We start from the raw sequence: 15,603 nt of genomic DNA, 5'->3' as shown, positions 1-15,603 counted from the left end.
AATAAATAAATACCAAAAGGAATATAGGGTACTTTGAGTAAATATTTTGAAACAATTGTGGCTTGGTAAAACACTCAATTTTTTTTACCTAGAAATGTCTAATGTTAATTTGTGTGCTATTGAAAGCAGTAAGTCTTGTTTGGTTATTTTTCATATCTCTGTATAAGATAGAAAGTTGGCAATTCTATATATGAATAAGATAATCCAAAGCTAAGCAAATAAAACTTAAAAATTTCTCCAATATGAATCATATATGTTGAGTTCAATCTCACAGCTGACGCAAACTGCATTGTCTCTCTCCTTGTAAGCTCTTGGGTCTCTCTACTCATAGCCAATTGATTTTGAATTGAACCCCTAAATTTATCAGATCGTTGCTTCATATAGGTTAAGGGTTTGAATCTTTCCACCTTTATGGGTGAGGGGGAGTGTTGAGTGTATTCTTCCCTTCACTCTCGAGTGAGTCATATTCTAGTTTAGTCTTGTGACCCTCTTATATTCATAGTTTCCTTTTCTCCAACAGATCGGTCTGTATTTCTCTTCTTCACATAACCTAGTTCATATCTTCACATGTTTTGGCCTACTCCGATCCACATGTGCAGAGGCGAGTTGAGTTCAATTCCACATCGGACACAAACTACTTTGTCTCTCTCCTTATAAGTTCCTAGGCCTCTCCACTCATAGCCAATTGGTTTTGAGTTGGACCTCAAAATTTATCAATATAAGAAAGTATAATTGAGCTAAAATTGTAAAAATAAAAATCTCAACAAACCCAATTAAAAACAAGGAAATAACTACATAATTGGCTCATAAAGTTTTTTTCTTGATCGCGAAACTCTTTCATAACGACAATACTCCAAAACAAGGTAAAACTTATGTTCAATATTAACTCACCATATTTATGGAGTTATGGTTAGTCTTTAAGGAAGTAAGGATGAGCATAAACCAAATGGAACATTTAGGATAACTTGTTTACATAGCTTTTTTTTTTAATCTTTTTAAAATTATGTTGACAAGTTATAAATAAGTAAAAAATGTGAAACACCAAGAACCCATGATTTGGGGAGTCTTTACTTTAGTAGCATTTATTAAAGAAAAATGTTCAAGGATTCATAATATAAGACACAATTATAAATAGTTATCATCATCTTAAATGTATTTGTGAATATCTGAATAAAAATAATGTGAAGTATGATTATAGAGACATGTCTAAAAGTCAATAATGTCACGATATAAAGAATTGATTGTTGTGCCTGTAGACATATTCCTAAACAATATCATCAATCTCTTATGGGTTGCAAAGTTGGAAGAACCATAAATTATGACTAATAATAAATAAAACACAAACTTAGATCAAGTTCAGGTGAGAAATTCATGTTGGAAAAATTATATGGAGGCAACAAATAACTAAGAAGATGAAGAAAGATTGATTGTTCTACGAGGAACATGGCAACGACGTTTTCTTTAAACATTATTTGCCCCCTTCTAGTATTAAATCAATAGTGCAAATAGCTTTTAGTAATCATATTCTTAGGATACAATGAAGCTCAATCTCTCGTTATCTCCCACTATTTTTATACTAATAAGAGATCTGAACACTAAGATTTTGTGCCCAAGAAAGAGAAAGGGGGATTTGAAAATACACGAAGAAAATCTATAATTCTTAGTGAGTAAAAAATGTGTTATAAAGTCTAAATTTATAAAGTGAATTGTCTCTTTGGACATGCACCATGACTGTTGCTTCAGCAATCATGTAAGGGTTCATGTTAGATAGTCACGCCCTTTTAGAATGGATACCGACAATTGCCATGACTGTTGCTTCAGCAATCATGTAGGTTCATGTTAGATAGTCACGCCCTTTTAGAATGGACACCGACAGTTGCATAAACCTCATTGACTGTGGTCATACCTCTTGAGAAGTCATCTCACGGGCAAACCCATGCGACGGTCAAGATTACAATGGTCCATCCATTAACTACAATCAATCACTCTAAATTATCAATCAACCCAATCATCCAACCAACGGTCTAGGTCAAACCTCGATGGCACACTTAACAAATAGGAAAGAGTTACTACATGCTCCTAGCTATGATGCGTATGTGCAAAGTGCACCTCTAATGCGTTCTAAACGTCCACTCTTCCTTTCGAATGATGCGTGAATGCAACAACAAGCAATCATTTTTCACATACAATAAAATATTTTCAATTAAATAAGAATTTCAATAAATGAAGAATCATTTATTAGCTTGAGGTAAATCCCACTAATTAAAAAAAAAAAAAAATAAAAAATTGATGTTTCCATAAAACTAAAAGCTTTAAAGTAAAATTCATTTCCCTCTAAAACATTTGAATTTATTAATGGACAAAGTTATTTTAAAAGTACAATCACTTTTTAAACAATTTTTTTAATATTCCAAAAAAACTTTAATAATAAAATAACTCTACTTTTAAATTATATTCTCTATAATTCAAAATTGATAGAAAATTTCTAACAATTCATTCTTTTAGCATTTGGTACTCGTCAAGACAAGCCACACTTCCTCAAGGCTTCCAATTTATCCTTATAATCGGATGAACTCCTTATTGGTGTGGGTAAATAAGGCACCCAAATCATGTTATTCAAGGACTAATCTTATATAGTCATTATTTCCCCTTACGTCGCATTTTATAAAAATAGAGCTAGTCAAAGCCAGGTGTAATTCCATATGATTTTGTATTTTGCACTCTTTGTTGATTAATTCCATGTCTCTCCAATTTATACTAGATAGCAATTTATGCCTTCACTTCTAATGCAATCACGCATTAACTTCGCGTATCACCTTAGGTTTATGTTTCATTCACAAACTATATATATTTCATCTTAACTTGCTCGAAACAACTGTTTTTGTGAATTTATCCAATCTTTTAAAAATAGTGAGGTTCCAAGCATGTTACTCATCTTGTTAAACTACGGCGAAGAATTCAATATAACAATACAAGCAACCATCTTGAACAACAAACAATTTATCATGTGAACAAACCTTACTGGATAATAATGACAATTTGACTAAACCTGATTTGTTATTGTAAAACAAGGAAGTAGTAAAGAAAACAAAAATTGTACACGAAAAACAAAGGATTTATATGGTTGAATAGTGTACCTACGTTCACAAGTCAAAATCAATTTTATCCACTAAGAAATCAAAGGACAACCGTACAAAAAAATACCAAAGGTTTTAATCTCAAATTCAAGCTTTTAGACCCTTGTAAACCCCTCTCCCCTAAAACCCTTAAGTTTTTAAAACCTTAGAAATCTCTATGTATAAGGAGTTACTAAAACATGTCTATCTCCCTAAAAATAGAAATAAAAAAAAAACCCAAAAGAAAATATTATATGATTCCCTCTTTAGCAACTAAAAAAGGAAACAGAATACAAGACAATTATTACACAACAGTTATGTGAGAAGAGCTGACAAAAGAAAGTAAATCACTCATGTTGTTGATCCCTCTCTCGAAGGGAGGAGATCGGGATCAGATGAATATAAGAATAACTATAAGTGCATTAATTTTTCCACTCTGCCATAGACAAATATATTTTTTCTAATTATATAGATTTCATAGATGATTCATAGTAAAAATACAATAAAGGAAGATAATAAAAGAAATTATAACAAGAAGAAAGGCTTGAACAAGAATTAAGAAATTATACAAGAATTGGTAAGATGGATAGATGAAAAAACATACAAGATCAAGAAAATTTTCAAAAATTAGAAAGGCAATGAAAATGACAGACAAGAATTCAGAGTTATAATTAAGAATTGGAAGAGAGAGAGAGAATTGCAGAAATCGGCAAAAGAATCAATGAACAAGAAGAATTACAAGTCTTGAATGAACATCATGAACTTGGAGCATTCCCATGATGGGATAAACCTCCTCTTATTTCTTCATTTTGCATACAAATAAGTAGATTCCCTACAAAATGTTTCTCTCTCTACAACACAAATGTGGGAGAGAAAAAAAAAAAGGTTGGTTTCCAAGGATTTATACGTCCCTTAGCACTAAGAAGAGGGCCCCATGTTTAGAGATCATTCTTAATTAGAGAGAGAACTTCACAATATTACAAATAATTCCCTTCTCACAATACTACAAATTTCTTTTGAAAAGTACAAAATTACATCCTCTCCAATGAATTCGTCACTTTTATAATCTACGAAGCCGTTGGTAAAGTACAACGATTTTACCTTACCATATCGCCGGTAATTTATCAACAAATTCACTGATTATAAAAATGACGAATTCAAACCTACTAGGGGTGTGGCGAGATAGTTATACACAAGCAAGGGTTTGTCCCTAATCATGTGTTCGATCCTCCAAAGCCTCCTGACTTACCTAACAAAGGGTGGTTGTGTGGGTCGAGTCAATGTTGCCTAGTAGACTAGTCTGTCAGATAAGGCCCAATGGTTTATGGACTGGGCACAAGCCCATGTACGGTACCAAGGCCCGTTGTCAAGGGAATATCATTGTATAAAATAAAAAAAATAAAAAAATGACGAATTTACAAGAAAAAGCATGTTTTTGGGAATTAAAATGAAGTGTATCGAAACCAGAATTTGGACATGCGCACTTATTGGGAAAAATCCCTAATTTGAGTCTAGAGGTTGTAATGTTTGAATGAGGTGTTGTAATCTTTAATTGGGGTCTGGCAAACAATTTAAGAACTTGGAGTGAAATAAGTAAGAGTTGGGGTGCCAATAGTATCATCTCTCTCAACAAAAGGTACTAAAAACTCTCTCCCTTCCCCCCCAACTGTAGACTGTAGTAGACGAAGTAACAAGAGCTCGACGAAGACAGGTACTCTCTCTCTTTCCTCTCATCACTCTTTTTATATTAATTTTGGGATACTCGAAGCAACATAGGGTTTTAATTATCTAGCTATCTATTTATCTTGTATGGAATGGGTTTTTTGTTTTGTTTTGTTTTGTTTTTTTTTGTTTTTTTTCCGATTTGGTTTCTATTTTATAGGTTGCAAGCACGCTTTGATTTGAAGTGGAATAGGGATCTCCCCATCATCCATAACAGGTATGGACTCCATATCTATTTCTCTTTGTTCTCTCTCAATAATTTTATTTTATAAGATTGCAAAAGATTAGGGTTTCTCTCTCTCTCTCTCTCTATGTTTGGTTGGTATGAATCTCTATTTTATTTCGTTTAGTGTTTTTTTCCCCAATAAAAACAAGTTCTTGGGTTTTTTACACTGTTGTATGTCAAATATAATTTTGTGAGTTTGATCTCCAAGCGAGTGTATGAATTATAGAGCAAAAATGGTCTCAATGTGATGTTGTTCAAATGAGGTTTTTTATTTTTATTTTTTATAATTTACGAATAAAGGGTCTCTTTATTTGATCGTTGGAGACATTGTAGTCGACACCACAACGGTGTCTTTGCAGGTTAGGTCACCATAAAAGATGACCGGATATAATACTTCTCTCATGACAAGAAGACATTAATTATAATACAGATCTCAAGGAATGAGCAACCCGAAAAATTGCCCATGATCATGAGTAAATATTTACTGGTTCTAAAAACTTAATTTTAGCATATATTCAATCATAAAAAATAGGGCAAGAATCATAAACACAAGGTGAACAATCAAAGAGAGAGAGAGAGAGATTGAGAGGCCTTGAAAAATGGGATGCAGCCGTTGCTTCCAGCTGAATTTTGGATATGATTCTAAATCATAGGTTCTTAAAGCATAGTAAAAAAATCAGGTCAATCTGAAATTGGAAGGCACCCATTTAAGGTTTGAAAGCAGGAAATATGGAAGCAATATAAAAACAAAATCATTACTTGAGATTCAGTTTTTGGTTCGAGCTGAATTTTGGACATGATTTAGATCAAAGGGTTCTTAAAGCATGGTAAAAATTTCAGGTCGATCCGATAATGGGAAGGCTCCATTTAAGGTACAAGGTGGACTGTTACTGTTAGTCTGTTACCGTGTTAGGAATAATAGAAATTTTAGGCCAAAATGGTGTTTTGATGAAGGATTGGAAGTGCATTAGAGACTGGTTTGTTTTGGTTAACTAAGTTTTTAACAAGATTTTTGACACTAAGAAAATGCAAAATGAATGGAGTTTTCTGGTTCCTCTATTAGAATAAAGGAGAAATGCACAATAGTACTAATTATGTGGGACAAATATTGTAAGTCACATTTTGAAATTGTGGGAGAAAATGAAGATAAAAATGTTAAGAGAAGAAATGGTTGTATCAAATAGCTTGTATGGCTTTGTGCTTGGGAGAGCAACTATCAAGACTATCTTCTTAGACAATTCATGGAAAGGTTTCAAGAAAAGAGGAAGAAACTAAACATGGTTTGCTTTTTTGACTAAATAACTTGAGATGGAGTCCTCAAAGTTAATTTTGTGGGTATGAGGAAGAAGGAGCACGTAACTAGATATTATTAAGGACCTATATTTTGGAGTTATAACTGGTATTATACTAGTTGGTTGCGAGATAATCAAGTATTATATACAATGGGCTTTCACTAGGGATTAGATATAAGCTCAGACCTTATTGCAGTATCATGGATTAACTTATTGAAGGATAGTTCCTTGGCACATGTTATTTCCATATGATAGAGTGTTTGTCGATAAAACTGCAGAGAGTAAATTTAAAACTATAATTATGTTGGAATAGCTTGGAAATGAAAGGTTTCAACATTAATAGGACTAAGATAAAAATATATGCAATGCAACTTATTATGGGCACTCTGATTAATAAGACGCTAATTAATATTGATATATAAAACAACATCTCAATGACTTCAATAAGGGTAGTCCTAATGAATATAAGTTTTATTATTTATAAAGACAAGGAAATTTTGGTGATGGATGTGGCCTGTGACGTTGGTGTTTGATGGATAAAGTGGAGTGTTTCTTGAGTATGATGTGACTGATTCAGAGAGATTAAGAAAACTTTGAAAGATAAATAGGACCTGCCATTGTTAAACTAGATAGTTGGCAGTCGACTGATTACATCTTCAGAGAATGAATGTAGCAAAGATGAGGTGGAGATGGATGAGTTATAAAGACTGGGAAAGACAAAATAAAAATGAGTATATTTGAGGTAATATGGAAATATCCTTGGTAGATTAAAATACAAGAAACTCGATTGAGATGATTTCCGCATGTGTATAACAAAGACTAATGAAGGAGTGCTTTAGTACAAGTTGAATACTTTAAAAGGTGAAAGGAAGATTAGAAATGGCATAGATGGAGGTAATAGTAAAATATGCAGAGACATAATGCATTATTGAAGATATGGCTTAAGATAGAGTTAAGTGGCGAATTGTGATTTATGCTACCAACCTCAATATTTGGGATAATGCATAAATGATGATAATGGCTAGAGAAACTAAGTACCCCATTGGGTTAGGGTGTTCTACTAGTGGCGTGCTAGTAGATGTGTAATACTGGAGTGCACATTCAATGGTCCCACTGCCACCTATTGGATTATTTTTACCTTAAATTATGATTGGGTGATTGCATCAATCGAATATGTTCTTTGGGATGATTATAAAAATGAAATAGCTTGTTACTGAAATATGTGCTTCAGTGGTTTTGATCATCTAATTAGTTACATTCATTGTAAGAGCAAAAGAAGTACATATTCCCCGGGATTACAAAAAGATCTAAGGGATTCTAAGAATTCCAAGAGGCCGAATCCTCTACCCCCATGGGCAGAGAGTTCGGCCCTACAGTTTGATCCCCATGGATTGGTTTTGTGGTTTGACCCCTTGGTTTTGTCCTATTGTTTGACCCCCTATTGTTCAACGTCATGGCTTGGCCCTATGACAAGGCTCTATGGGTCGATCTTATAATTCCAACCTGAAGAATAGATTGAGCACTCTCCTTATGATTCCAATAGGAAGAAGAGACCATGCAAGGGTAGAGAGTTTGACCATAGGAGTTCTCACTATTGGTTCTACCCTTAAGCCTCCCACAAGTAGATTGCGCCACTCTCATGGCTATCTCTTACAACAATTATAAATGGTACAATCTAACCCACCAAGCTCCGACACGGCCACAAAAGCTCCACACTCTATCGTTTGTTTGGATTGTTTAGGTTCAATCCAAGCGCTTCGCAAGAGCATAGCTTGACTGATTCAATTCGGGATATCAAATCACCATTGAGTTTAACAATTACTCTGTCAAGCCCACTCCTTATGTCCATTTTCAAAATTAAAGATTGTGGTTATTATTGTCCATAATTTCTGAGCGTGCATGGGTTAGCGGATGAGAAATTAGGAATGACATGTGATGCTTCTAACTGCCCATCCAAGTCTGTAAGAGGGACAGACCCCTCCATTCAAAGGGACCAAATTCTAAACTTTCTTGCGTTACCTACTTTTGCTCTGCAATTTATTTGATCTCTAGCTTGATTGTCGGAGCCTCGTAGGCCGGCACCACATTGGTGTCTCGACCGTTTAAACCACCGGAGAAGACGACCAAAAGCTCAACCACCTTATTGGGAGAAGATGATTGGAGACATGACAACTTGCTGGAGAAGAAGGCATTAATTATAGTACAAATCTCAAGGAGTGGGCTACCTGAAAAATTGCCCACCTTCATGATGCCGGATATCTCTTAGATGCGACCCATTGATTGGTTCCCCTGTTTATAACTTAATGTATTCACATTTTTATGCTCATCGGTGAAGGCATTGCAATTTGGCTTATTGAGAAAATATGGTATGGGAAATATTCAAACATAATGTGGATGCAATTTAAACTTCTATCAAAATATTCCTCAACAACCACACACACACACAAAAAAAAAAAACAGTGTAAACATTTTGCAAGTATGGTGGGGGAAGATGTCTATGCCAGTTTAGTTTAGCCCCCCCCTCTTTTTTCTTTTCTTGTGTACACAAATCATCAATGTGTTGACAAAAAATCCGGGTGAGGTGATGAAGTATATTTGTGGTAAAACCACATAACTGGGATTGAAACCCCACCTTGATGCTTAACCCTATAAAAAATGCCAAGTCCTGCACTTGTGGACTAATTTTAATTATTTGAAATGGAACGCCGCATAATTAATTTTGCGAATAGTATGGAAAGTTCATAAATGATTCATTGAATTCTTAATTATGGGTGGGGAAGACAACATATCATGTTTGGGTGGACCAGGTTATGGCTTGCACTCATTGCCACCAATATAGGTAGTTAATAGCTAGATCTTTGGATCCATCGCCTACAATTGTAGGTAGACATTGCTTTATATTTTTTCCCAATTTTTTTACTTGCAAGGAAAAAGTTACTAATTTTTTATATGAAATATCTACAGGGGTTTAGGCACATCTGAGGAACTAAAGAGTGTTGGAGAAGCATGGCAAAGCATCATCCTGATTTGATTATGTGCAGGAAGCAGCCAGGAATTGCTATTGGGCGGCTGTGTGAGAAGTGTGATGGTAAGTGTGTGATCTGCGACTCTTATGTGCGCCCTTGCACACTCGTCCGGGTCTGCGATGAATGCAACTATGGGTCATTCCAGGGCCGATGTGTGATATGTGGAGGGGTTGGGATCTCTGATGCCTATTACTGCAAAGAGTGCACTCAGCAGGAGAAAGACAGGGATGGTTGCCCGAAGATTGTCAATTTAGGGAGTGCAAAAACTGATCTCTTTTATGAACGGAAGAAATATGGGTTTAAGAAACGATGAAGTATATGGTAATATTTTCTTTCTTACCCCTAGTTATCTGTCTTTTTCACTTGTGCATGTTACAAGTGAAGATTTTCTCTTTTCCTAAGAAATATCAATTGGAGTAGATGAGGTTATTATTAATATGGTATTCTGTACTGTTACCATCTTAAAAGTAATGACATTCTGGTTGCTTTGCAATATATCTGCAGTTTTGATATTTTGAATGTCTAGTGTTACATTCTGTGTGAGAAATTGTAGTGGCAATATAATTTGTGCTTCTGGAGACTTTTAAGTAGCAAGAACTAATAGTTACTAGTACTTTATAGCCAAAATTTTGGTCTTTACACCTCATCATTAACCCATTTTTAATTTAAATTTTTAAATTTAAATTTCACTTTCTAATCATTCTGCCTTCCTAAGTAAGCTTTAGGAGAGTTATTTATCATCCAAAGCGGTTTTTATTGTTAGTGGATAATATAAATTTTCTAATTTGCAATTGAGATTTGACACGTCTTTCTTTGGACTGCTCAATAAGATGAGATGGAGGTACCATTCAACGATGCCTCTGCAGAAAGGCAATTTCACCTGTATCCTTCATCCGTTCTGTAGTTTCAGAGAATCAGTTCTTTCTTTCCTCATCTGCTTCATTTTTATATTTTTTCAAATCCTTTTGGTAACAGTTCTATATTCTCAGTTCTTTCTCTGATTGCATTCGCTCCACTGTGTTATGGACTGCAACTAACAAATTTTTTCAAAGACCTCCGTGTGTTTTGGTTTAATTACTTTTGCTTGAGAAATTAAATTATGTAAAGAGACGAGGACAAACAATTTTCGGTTTGAAAGATTCTTTAATTAAAAAGATACCCTGCTCTAGTCAGTGTATGGGTTAGATCATTCATTGTGACAGAGAGAATTTGCTCATGCCATGCATGCAGGAACTCCAAGTAGGCGTCTTCTAAATGCTCTAGTAGATGTTATTGTGAATGTTACTGCTGTCAGTATTTCAGCTGGACTAACATTATTTAGTTGGCATATAATTAAGTTACAAGCCTAAGGAGTTGTTGAACAACTTTTGAGTTTGGAAGAACATCATAAATTTCCTTGAGGGGTTTTGGATGTTTGGAGAGAGACTCAAAATGATTGCTAGCTCAACATTCATTTAAGAGTTTATGTTTTTATTGGTACATATGGGTCAAGAAAATGAAGTTTTGGGATTTGGAACCAAATAAGAAAAGTGGCTTTATGATGAAGCCCTTACGGGACCATCGAAGAGTTGGGAGTAGCTTGTGAAGGATGTCAAAACCAATAAGTAGGAGATCTTTACTAGTAAGGTGAGATCCAACAACTTGATATTTGATGGCAAGGTTGGGGAAGGTTAGGGAAGATCCGAATCAAAATCGGTTTGCTAATTTTGGTCAGACAGATTGCTCAGAAGGTTTCCAATAACTGTGAGAAGGATTGTAGGATTGATGATGGTTGCGGCTGCTCCAATGTCGAAAGGGCGATTATTGGAATAGGTTTTGCATAAATTTCAAGAAGGATATGAACTTGAGCTATTGCGACAAGTTGGGTAAGAGAGATTATCTTAGAGGATTCAGAAGTATATATTATGTCAATGTCAAAAGTTTGGGACTGTTTATCAAACTTGTCCAGATCATTTTCACTACCAAAACAATTGATTGCTAGTAACGAACCAGGAAAGAAATCGTCATCGAGTGAAAACATCGATTCTTAACCTGAAAATTCTGAATCTATTAGTTGAGCAATTTGTTGGATAATCTTGATCCACTTCTCTTTGTGGGGGTTGTTCTTAGAGAAATGGTTAGATTTTTGACTAATAAAACATTAAGAAGATGTCTTTCCTTTGATCTTTTTTATCTTTTTGAGGTAAAATTCCACTTTTGTTTCTTTCTGAAACCACGAATGGGAGACTTTCCCTAAAACAACACTCTTTTCACATCATCCATAATTCCATACCATTTATGGTTTAGAATCTCTAGCATGTTATCATAATGCTTTTCAAGATCTATCCTTTTGTATGAGTAACGTTTCGTCTCCAGAGAATTCTTCATTTGCTTGTTCAATATGATGTTGGGGGGATCCGATGAATTCATTATAAAGTAAAGATAATAATGTGTCCAAAAATTGAGATTGTAAACTTGTCTCTTAGCAATATTCATATTTACCATCCACTCTGAATCAGGTAGTAAAAAAGAAAACCTCACAAAAAATCAGCTCAATCGAAAACCTCTAACCTATATTTTGAAAAACCATTGTTTTTTACATATAATATGTCCCATGATTCCCCTCATACATATATATATATATATATATATATATATATATAGATATATACATATAATTCTTTGACACCAATAAGACGGAGAAGCATTATAGTCTTTGACACGGACCTATATATAATATATATAAGATTGGGTCATATGGACCTAACAACCACTGGCACCCGAAAACGTAAATGGGTTCCACATTAATGTAGAACATAAAATTTATGAATGCTAAAAAAACAAGATTATTGTTTAATTTGTAGTGTAAGAGCGAAATCAAATTGTCGGGATTTTATGGTATCCCAATAATAAATATCCCTTGTATACTTAACTCAAGGATAAGTCCCAACAGTTGGATCTTGCGCTTACAAGATCGTTATGGTATGTTTTTTCTTGATTCATTTTTCATGAGTCAATTTGGTTCATATAATTATGTCACAACTGTAAATATAATATCGAGAAATTTTGAGTTAAATGAGAAAAAAAAATGCATATAATGATCCAAATTCTAAATATAAAATACATAAATAATTGTTAAAAAATATAGTACAAGAATTAAAGCAACATCAAAAAGAGTAAATCTGGTTGTTGAAATTTAAGAGTTCGGTGACTTGATTTTTAAAGCCTTTTATTATGTTAAAAATACTTTTATTTTTATTTCCAAAAACTGATATAAGCCATAAACCTATTATTTTCCTCGACCCGACACTCATTGTTTTGTGGAAAAAGTACTATACGGTGCTACAGGAAAAACACATTACAAAGGATTTGCTTAAGAGTAACAGGTGAAACGTGTATCTTATGTGTATTTCGTGTATCCGAAGATAAATCTCAACCGTTCGATATCCAGTATTTACGATAGGGATTATGTGTGTGCTTATGATTCTACTAATGAGTCTTAGGCTCTTAGCATTGCAATCCAATTTTAAATAGACACCCCCCCACCCAAAAAAAAATGGCTTTCTTAGAGAGTTGACCCTGCAAAATGCAATATTAGATTTGCCCCTTTCATTGACAACATGGTTTTAAATCTCGTCCGAGATTGAGATGACTTGCTTAAGTCATCTTGGTCTCGTTAAGTAACGATACGGATTTGCACATTATATAAATAAACACGTGATTTTATGATTAAACATCTCATTATCTATGTTATTTTATTACAAAATTATAATTATCTTAATTTAAAAATATTTGTAAATTAATCAATGTAAACCGTGTTTAATGAATTCTCATCCAAGACAACTTGGTCTCGTCCATGGACGAGAAGAGACATCAAACACAGTTTTGAAACCATGATTGTCAAAATGATGGATTAAAGATTAAAATTAGATATTCATTCAAAATTCCATTCAAGAACCCATTAAAAAAAATATATCATTCAACAACTTACCTTGCTAAATCAAAACTCGAATAAAATAAAGATTACATGATCAATGAAAAATGCTGACTTTCAGTTAAAGGGGATAAGTCTAATCTTGATTTTTAAAGGGAGTAACCCTAATATCATCAATTTTGAAGGGGCAGCGTTAGGATTTTTCCCTTGTTGGGATAATCATGAGTGGAATTTTTTTAATTTTATGTGGGCAATGGCAACGGATATTTTATTCGCCTTAATATCTGTCGCAATAACTCATTAATCCATAGACTCTTAAAATTTTTGAGAGGGGGGCACTGTAAATTCGCCTCTAGGAGTTATTAAAATAACCTTTTAAATATTTATATTTATATATTACTGAACACCTATCGATCCATATAATATAAATCCGTATAATATTTATAATAATAATAATACTAACAAAGAAGAATGTGCATGTTAAATACTGTGCTGATGTGGCAATGTAGATTTTTCTGCACACTGCCACATCAGCTCATTTATTAAAAAAAAAAAAAGAAATTACAGAGTGGCACAGAGGGGAATGTAAGAGCGGAGTTATCATTAGAGAAAAATTGATGGTTCTCTCTGTACAGTGTTATACCTCGATTACTGCAGCGAGGGTCTTTAATTAAATTAAGAGAGCTAATAATGCCACAGCAACTTTTACTAATGCCACACCAATTCCAATATAAAAGAAAAATAAAAAATTGAGCACAGTTGGTGTGGCAATAGCAACTGTCCAAATTAAATAGTTAGTCTGAGATACCGAGACAAGATGAGCTATCCGCGTCAAAAATGAGACTTGTATAGATGAGTCCAGAGTCCAGAGTTCATTGATGATAGATAGAACTCCAACGACTCAAAACCTAAAAATGAACATCATTGATTAACCGTCTTCAATCTTTTTCAATCAGTGATTCCTATCCATTCAATTTCATCATTAACATCTTTGTCCACTCATTAAAATAAAATATGTTACAAGATATCAATCACAAGATTTGATACCTACCTATTAATGACTCCAACCACAAAATCCTTCCCCACCCAGATATATAAGGGGGGAGTCCATAAACGAAAACTTTATTAATGACCCTAACCACAATTATATCGGTACAACTAATTTATTAGGCCCAGACTGTCTCTGTCTAAAATTCTTACGGGACGAGAGAAAGTAAATCTGATTTTGACTTTACCGAGGAAAAGAAGTACTTTTTTGTCTTTATTATTCGGAAAGGCTCAGTCCCAAAGTGGTGGGAACAACCTCTGCACTGCAGCACCCTTAGGCCCAAACTGGGTCCGTTGTATTAAATTCCAAACCTGATTATATAATTTTTTATTTGATTCCGGATCCAATTCAATCCGAAAAATCAATATGTTTTAGATACGTCATAATTCAAAGCAAGTATCAAACTATATTTAAAATAAAATATTCATTACATTTTTCCTAGGTTACATTTTCCTTTAGAGAATCCATTCACTGGACTTCTAATTACTCAACTATTTGACACATTTAGAGAACCCTCGTTACAACATTTACTTCATCTCGAGGAAGCTAGGCTGAAAGACATTGCATTTCAACTCAAGAACAAAGGCTTCATGAGCTTGCACGTGGCAAAAGGCCATGCTTGGATTGATTGATCTCCACATTTCTTTTTCTGTTTTTATACTTTATTATTTGAACAATTATATAGTATACTTTATTTATGAACTTGAAAGTTAAAATTCAAGTAATATTTTCTGTTAGTTTCAAAGTTAGACTTCTTTAATTGAATTTAATAGTAATATTATAAAGGAGGTGTCATGTATATATATATAAATATTCTCAACTAATTGACATGTTGTGGAGGTGCTCCTGCCGACTTGAGGGCATTTTGGAATTAGACGCTCTCGCGTACCCACTCCCACACCCACTCTGGTCAATAAGGTCCTAACACTCATACTATAAAACAAAATATTAATATAAAATCTAAATAATCTTTGTATATTTAAATAAAACATATAATACTTAATTTTTTCACTGGGTAAGCACAGTTAATTGTCAACAGAGAAGAAGGCGGGTTCAATGGGTTCTGAACTGAGATGGTGTGCTCTGACACTTCACAAGCCTTACCAACTTAACAAAACCCAAATCCTCAATCCAGGTCCAAAGTCATTGAATTGGAATGGATCCGATCTGATTTTCTCTCTCGATCAGATCCATTGATAACCCTAGCTCTGGTGGTTAAAGCCCCCTTTCCAAAATAGGGCCGGCCATCAATTGAGCAAT

The 15,603-nt window shown here is 34.0% G+C and overlaps 1 protein-coding gene across 1 annotated transcript; it reads left to right on the top strand.

The window, feature by feature from the left end:
• Positions 1-4,638: 4,638 nt before the first annotated feature.
• LOC147395608 (PHD finger-like domain-containing protein 5A) lies at positions 4,639-9,877 on the top strand. The gene is made up of 3 exons (XM_086451215.1): positions 4,639-4,827; positions 4,999-5,055; positions 9,321-9,877. Exon 3 carries the CDS (start codon positions 9,363-9,365, stop codon positions 9,693-9,695), a length of 333 nt encoding a protein of 110 aa, XP_086307341.1. The 5' UTR covers positions 4,639-4,827; positions 4,999-5,055; positions 9,321-9,362; the 3' UTR covers positions 9,696-9,877.
• The last annotated feature ends 5,726 nt before the right edge of the window (positions 9,878-15,603 follow it).

The sequence above is a fragment of the Akebia trifoliata genome, chromosome 8, assembly GCF_017979445.1.
Source record: "Akebia trifoliata isolate Shusen 1 chromosome 8, ASM1797944v1, whole genome shotgun sequence".
Lineage (NCBI taxonomy): Eukaryota > Viridiplantae > Streptophyta > Magnoliopsida > Ranunculales > Lardizabalaceae > Akebia > Akebia trifoliata.
The sequence above is the reverse complement of the archived record's forward strand: the minus strand, read 5'-3'. Positions and strand labels throughout refer to the sequence as shown.

What these genes read in the sequence shown, in the direction of transcription:
- LOC147395608 (XM_086451215.1), top strand. Translation starts at nt 9,363, where the DNA reads ATGGCAAAGCATCATCCTGATTTGATTATGTGCAGGAAGCAGCCAGGA.